Source organism: Trichechus manatus, unplaced genomic scaffold (assembly GCF_000243295.1).
Source record: "Trichechus manatus latirostris isolate Lorelei unplaced genomic scaffold, TriManLat1.0 scaffold00064, whole genome shotgun sequence".
NCBI lineage: Eukaryota > Metazoa > Chordata > Mammalia > Sirenia > Trichechidae > Trichechus > Trichechus manatus.
This window is the reverse complement of record NW_004444000.1, coordinates 8,923,539-8,930,968: the sequence shown is the minus strand read 5'-3', so window position 1 is coordinate 8,930,968 and position 7,430 is coordinate 8,923,539. Positions and strand designations below refer to the sequence as shown.

The 7,430-nt window shown below is 41.5% G+C and overlaps 1 protein-coding gene across 1 annotated transcript in view; it reads right to left on the bottom strand.

The window, feature by feature from the left end:
* Positions 1–3,931: 3,931 nt before the first annotated feature.
* The window catches only part of KCNJ1 (potassium inwardly rectifying channel subfamily J member 1), a 29,821-nt gene continuing 26,322 nt past the window's right edge, over positions 3,932–7,430 (bottom strand). Inside the window, exon 2 of the mRNA XM_004379332.3 lies at positions 3,932–5,624. Coding sequence (XP_004379389.1) covers positions 4,485–5,603 — 1,119 coding nt within the window. The 5' untranslated portion in view covers positions 5,604–5,624 and the 3' untranslated portion in view covers positions 3,932–4,484. The remainder of the gene's footprint in view (positions 5,625–7,430) is intronic.

Sequence of the window (7,430 nt, the reverse complement as noted above, 5' to 3'; positions counted from 1 at the left end):
GGGTGCTGGGAATCTGAGGTGAGTAGAGAACACAGATCTTCTTCTGCAGGGCTTGCTGCAGCTGCATTTCCCATCCATCAAGATGGGGCTTATATCTGCCTCTACCTCAGAGAATTACTTGGAGATTGAAATAAAACCTGTATTATAGTATTACCGTATGTGTGTGTGTATACATATACATATATATATAGTATTACTAGTAGAGGGTCGCTATGAGTCAAAATTGACTCGAAGGCAACGAATTTAGTATAGTTTCCACCAACAGTCTAGATGAATCTTCAGGATACCCAGGGTACTTCTTGATACTGCCTGAGCAGTTTATCCACAGCCCCTGGTAAAACATTGCTTCTTCCTTGAACAAGTAGGTCAAGAGGTGTTTCTAAAGCACTAGCAAAGGAGTCCCCTAAGTGTGAGACATTGCCAGGAATGTGTGCCAATCATCCATGGGTTCCAGGTAAATCTGGCAGCCCCGGTGAGTCCTCTCAGAGAGTGATCCATCTTATGATGTATCCGAAACCACTAGTCTTGAGTGATTTCAAATGCGTGAGCTTTCAAGACAGACTTGACTAGCCAGTGACTCTGAGCAAGCTACTTAAGTAAAGAATAATAATAGGAGTAACGTCATAGGATTGGGAAAATTAAAAGAAGTGATGTATATGAAATGCTTAAAACAGAACCTAAGTCATAGTAAAGGCTTAGTAGGCAGGCCCTATAATAAGCACAGGCCATGGGGTTTCTTACTCTACTGACATAAGTGTACCTCCTAGAACATCCTACACTGCCAATGGTGCTCGGGTTGAAGAGGCAGATGTGGGTTTACACCAGTCCCTAGCCCTCAAAGCTTCGGTGCAAATCTCCCTCTGCAGAGCTAGGCTCCAAGGAGTCCAGCTGGGTGCATCTGGCTGGGGAGATTAAATTATTTTTGAATTCCTAACTGAATGTTCTTTTAATGGAAACTTAATGACAGGCATTGAAATAGATTTCCTCTCTAAGTCCTCCTCCCGCCTGCATCCCCCCCCCACCCCCCACAGCTCTGTGTTGCCGCAGTCCCTGATAACCTTTATTCCCTACCCCTGGACTTTTATCTCCCCAGTGACAAACAGCCTTTGCTGGACAGAAAGAGGAAATTCCAGTCATTGTTCTCAAACTTCTGGCTTCCAAAATAAAATGCTCTATCTCCCCTGTCAAGCTTTGATTGACATGTACTTCCTGTAATGGCAGACAACAACGGCCACGGGGTGGGGCCAGGGGTTCATTTGCATTCTTTCCATCAGTGGTTTTCAAAATTTTCGTTCTAGACAGGCAAAGATGCCCCATGCGATTCACAAACACAGAGATGAGGACCCATCTCCCGTTTTATGAAAGGTCTCTTAGAAAGGTGCCTCCAGCAAGTCTCAACCTTCCCTGCATGCACTCAGATGTTCTCCTTTCTGCTCTGTGACACAGGCATCAGTGATGGAGAAGAACAGAAACCCCTATCATCTTACTTCTTAGGTCTGGCAACTCAGAAAGGATCTTTCCCGTCTACCCTTCCTCTCTTTAGGAATAAATAATTATTAGACGCTTAGCCCATCTTCTTAAAGACAGTCTCCCAAATCTTAAATCTAGATGCTGGAGCTTGAGCCAACCTGAGTTCCAGAATGTGAAACCAGGGCAGACTCTCCAGGTCCAAACGCCCACAGCAGCAGAGATAAACTGGGCAACTCAGGGGAGGGAGGCAGCAACAAAGAAAATATTGACTACGCTAATGCCTCATGGCATGCAGTTTTTCTTGCAAGGAATCAGAAGTATTGAAGTGCACTTAAAATAGAGAAATCAGTAAATATAACAATGTGGCATATCTGTAGCAATAGCAGTAACGATGTGGTCAGATCCTAATGGGAAAAATGTCACTACATTGGAATGAAAAGGCTGCCTTCAAAATAATTTTTAAAAGTCCCTGGGCACTAGCATTAACCTATAAGCAAATTGGCCTTCTGGACCCTTCTATTTCTCACTTATTTTCTTTACCCACTGTGCTCCTATGCATTTCATGACCCCCTCTCTCCAAATGTCCAGGTTCTTACGTTGCTTCTGGATTCCAACCACTCGTTCCCAAAAAAAAAAATAAAATAAACACAAACCAGTTGCTGTGGAGTCTATTCCGACTCCTGGTGACCCCACATATGTCAAAGTAGAACTGTGCTCCATAGGATTTTCATGCTTGTGATCTTTCAGAAGCAGATCACTAGGCTTTTCTTCCAAGGCAACTGTGGGTGTTTTCAAACCACCAACCTTTCAATTAATAGCCAAGCACTTAGCCATTTCCATCACTCAGGTGCTAGCCACCTCTTAGAACTACCAAGTTACCTGTCCTGGGTCTTGTTTTCTAGAGCTTTATTGAATATAAGTTAGTTAATTGTTGCTAAAGGTTCAATGGGAATTTGTATTGAAAAGGAGACTCCAAGTGTCAGGGTGCCTTGATCCTAATAAATGAATATTTGGAAGCAAACAGGCTTTCACTGAATAACCCATAAAGAAATAGCTATCAGAAAGATTCTAGTTGTTGTTCAGCTCTCTTAACAATCAAAAGGAATAGATTACTTATGATCATTTCCAGCCATCACTAAGCATACTGCCAACAAGCCAGAAAACAGACCTGAAGGATGTGTCCGGATGTGAATGACCTGAATCAATACATTCTCCCTCTAATTTATAAAGGGGACCCCAGAGTCATAAAAGCTCATGAAAACGGTTCATCAGAGAATTCTAGCTCCCATAGACTTGACGTACTACTTGATTTCCTTTAGTGTTGTCAGGAGATTAAAGTGTGGTGCCACCATGCAGAAGAGCACAGAGTGACCTCTCATGTGGACCAGTTGCGGTCCACTGGTTATGGACACTGACAAAGTGTTTGTCCCCAAATCCTTCAGACTTCCCACAGGACTTATATGAATCCCTACAAGTTCATCCCTCCCAACAATTGCTCACAGCTGCCACCATAGTGCCATGACTCTCCCTGGAGTGATTTGACGGGGATGGATAGGAAGGGGCATATCCGCAGCAAAGGTCATTTCCTCCTGAGGAAGCTGCAGTAAAGATAACACATGTGTTCTATCTGCCATCTTCTTGCTCCTTCGCCCCCTTCCAGGAGAAAGTCCACCCTCACGAGAGAATCTCCACAGCCACTCTGTCACAATGGATGCACAATAGCCGACACTTTTGAAAGAGCATGCACAGTTTCAGAGATTTAATATCTTAACACACTGAAAACATTTGATTCCTAAGCAGCTTTGAGTACCATCCTTCCCAGGATACATTCACAATACACAGGTGGGGAGTTGAACGAGACATTCACAGTAAAGCCTTCCCCTAAAAGAACATCCTTGTTTCACGTGGGTCCCTTTTAGGAAGATGTGGCGCTGGCCCTCAGAGAGAGGGAAAAACTTAGCGTTTCCTCACTGTGGGGTCACATCCCATTCTTTTTCCTTTCACACTTTGCCTTTAGAAAAAGCATTTCAGTACACACCCTAGGCAGAGAAACACGAGAACCTTTTTTTCTCAGAATTATTCATGGCACTTTCCTTTCTAGACTGACTTGGCACCTTCAGTCTCTTCATTGCTTTCTTGGAAGAGCAGGAGATACTCTTTTAACAGATTTGTAGCTCCTAATCTCTTCCAATACAGCACTGTTCTTAAAATTCACCACCTTTTTCAAGTCCAGGATTCTGTCTTGCAGGACGATGTGCCTTGAGAGTCTAGAGTGCAGAATTAGCCTCTGTCTAAACACACCATGTGAGATAATTTGGAACAAACATGGGTCTGAGTATCTGGATATGCATACAGCTGGTGTGGACATCAGCAGTAAGCCCATGGGCTGTGTCCCCCTTGCTCTTCCTAAAACACAGTGTGACCTCGACTAGGATGAAGGCTCTAACCACCAAAGCCTGAGAAGGTTAGAGCCACACAATTGTTCTTAGATTGTTTATTCTTTTTTTCTTATTTTCTTTGCTTAGTTAGTTCATCTCCCCCAACTCAGGAGACGTTTCTCCTGACAAAAGTCAATGTTAAAATGGAAACAGCTTCTTTCTTATCACTAGAATCAAATGAAAACTTTTTTTTCCCCTGCTCCCATCTAAAGCTCATAAGTTCTTCAAAGAGATTTTAAAAGGTCTTGTTTGGCCTGTACATAAGACTTTTGATGATTTTGTCTGTTCCCATCAACACTGCATGACCTCATATAATCATATTCAAGATTTCAAGTGAGCTCCTGTGGCTTCCATATTCCATCCTCATATAAATACACGGTCTGTTTCAATATAGTTGCCTTGGAGAGCAATGCGTCTCATAAGATCACAGTTATGAGGTTCAGAGGGTCATCGTACTGAAAGACTTTGAAGGCTCCTGTCCTACTTTCATCCACCCAAATTGTTGATTGCTTTATAAGGTTTCTAATTTACTAGGCATCTTAGAGACTTTCCTTTATTCGTGTTGAAAAGGCACAGTTACATTTTGGTGTCATCTGTTTCATTGACTTCTGATAAGATAAAGCTGGGGTTATCATAGCCTCTCTTCATCCTGGCTCTAGCATCTTTCTCATTATAGAGGCACATGGCACAGTGAGGGGTCTCCACTTCTACTGTCTTGCTAAAGTTATGGAAATCTACTCGGTATTTCCCTTCCTTGGTCTTGGACACTATGGGAGCAAAACGGTAGCCCCAAAGCACCTCCTCTGGGACATAGGATGTCCGGACCTGGCAGGTAGCACTAGTTGATTCTACTGTGCCATCTAAAAACATCACTAATTCAAAGTCCTGCTGGGGAAGTGTTTCTGCTGCCATGTCGAAAAAAGGGCTGTTGTGATCAATGACATGGTAAATTGTCAGTGGGGAGATGAAGAATAAATTTTCATTACCAGCATCTACCACAAAATTGATATTGATCTGGTCCAAAATAATGGTCTCTCCCTCAGGAGTGACTGTGGTCTTCAGAAGCTTTCCATATATGTGGCTGCTTATAAGGAGGCTCTTCCTAAGATTAGCTACTCGGATGAGGAGACAGAGCTTCCCACCCCGCTTGCTGATCACTGCATTCTTGCTGAAGGTAACAGTCTTTGCACGTTTCTTGGGTCTGGAGATCTTGGCTAAAATGGCACCACACATGAAAGAATTGATGATGACTCCAAGGATAGACTGGAAGACAAGTAGAAAAATGGCAGTGCCACATTGTTCTGTCACACACCTGAATCCATATCCAATGGTCACTTGAGTTTCCAGAGAAAACAGAAAAGCTGAAGTCAAGCCGTTGATGTTGTCCACACACGGTGTGTGGTTGACAGAAGGATGAAACTCTGGAAGATCTTTGTGAACGTAGGCTACTGCATACCACAGAAGACCAAAGAGGAACCAGCTCCCCAAGAAGGCAGTGATGAAAATGGTCATCTTGTATCTCCATTTGAGGTCAAGCACAGTTGTCCAGATGTCCATGAAGAATATAAACCTCCATTGTGGCTCCACATTGCCAAACTCTATGTTGCACCTTCCATCTTTGGAGACCAGCCTTGCTTTCCGCCTGGAATGCTGGAAAAAGCGAGTGACAAACCATTTCCGAAGATACATGAACATCCTTTCTGCCAACACTCCAATCTGAAAACATATCAAAAGAAAAAGAAACATGTTTATAAAGCAGCAGTGAACTAGGTGACTCACGTAAATATCTAACTACATAAGAAAAGATAATTTTAAAATATATGGATTGCTGATACGTAAGGCAAGATGACAAGTCTATTCTGGCTACGAAAATGCCATTTCCAATGGAAACTTTCCACTGGAAGACCATATTGCTTAAGTATAAAGAGGCAAAATAATTACAGAGATAGAAATGGAAGGAACCTAAAAGATGACATATTCAAGTGGTTCTTGACCTCAGTCGGTCTCACACAACCTTAAAAATGTTTGTAATAACCAGTTGTGATGTGTACTACTATTTACTTGATATTATTCTTTAAATCACCTCCTCTTTTTTTTTTTTTTAAATAAGTTTAACTTTATGCTAAGCAATAATACCTGTGAGAGCATAAGCTTGATGCACCATTTACATTTTTGGTAATACATAATAAAATAAATAACTATGAAAAAAGAAACGCTTATCGATATACCACCTAAATCATCTTGTGTAGTGTTTTTGGTACTTATACACTAAGAGAAATTTCAATCTAATTCAATTGTCTCATTTATCAGGTGGGGAAACCGAGACTTGGAAAATATAAAAGACTATCAAAAATCAGGTTTCTAACCAGTGGCAGAGGACCCTGGGGGTGTAGTGGTTAAAGTGCTCGGCTGCTAACCAAAAGGTCTGCATTTCAAACCCACCAGCTGCTCTCTGGGAGAAAGATGTGGCTCTCTGCTTCTGTAAAGATTACAGCCTTAGAAATCCTATGGGGCAGTTCTACTCTGTCCTATAGGGTCTGTATTAGTCATAATCAACTGGATGCCAACGGGTGGTTGGTTTTGTAAATAATCAGTGACCAGATGGCAATTAGAGCATAAGGCACCCTGCTTCTAGTCCAGTGAAATCTCTGTCACACTGCATCTCACTTATCAACTTTTCAATTTTAAAGGTAGATTCACCTAAAACATTTTAAGACAAGTATTTGTCAAATTCCTTTTTTTAATGCTTGGCACTATTTAGAACAAAGTTCCTCAGTACTGTTTGGACAAGTCCCACCAGATGATCTCAGAGGCTTTCTCAGTGGGTCTACAAGCCTGTTCCTACTCTCTGTCCATGATTTGCCAACATTCCCAAGAGAAATAGTAATGATCACCATCAATCTGTTACGCTTCCTTCTCTCCTACTGTGTGAAGGACTCCGGAAGCACTGATTCAAATAATAATCCTTAAAGGTACGAACAATGTTTTATTCATTTGTACATTCCTAGCTGCTAACACAATCTAGAGGTGTTTGCTATATATCCAGCAAATATTAATGGAATAATTCAGTGAATGAATTAAGCTCTTCAAAATCTATCTAATCAATAATTTCTTATTGATGACATTATTGGGACTTCCATTTTACAGCAAAAACAAACAAACAAAAAGTGCAGAGACTTTCCCCCAAACAGCCAACAATGATGAAACCAAGGGGTCATAAATATAGACTACCTCGTCCCCTATGCTGAAGAAAACTCAAGGTGTGCCCTCCATGGTTAGCAATGTCTTCGTGATATTTTTAATTAAATGCAAATATGTTTTTAAAATAGATTTCAAAATTCCCCTTCAAAAATGTGTTTATTTGTAAAAACTAGGAAGCGAAACTGACAGTGATAAATTTTCAACAAGGATGATATTCAACAATGTCTTTTCCATGGCCTGAACCAGGTGAAAACACAAGATGCCAACACCAGGTAGAAGACAGCTGTGGTGATTTGAAATTTCAAGGCTAGGGTCTAAAGA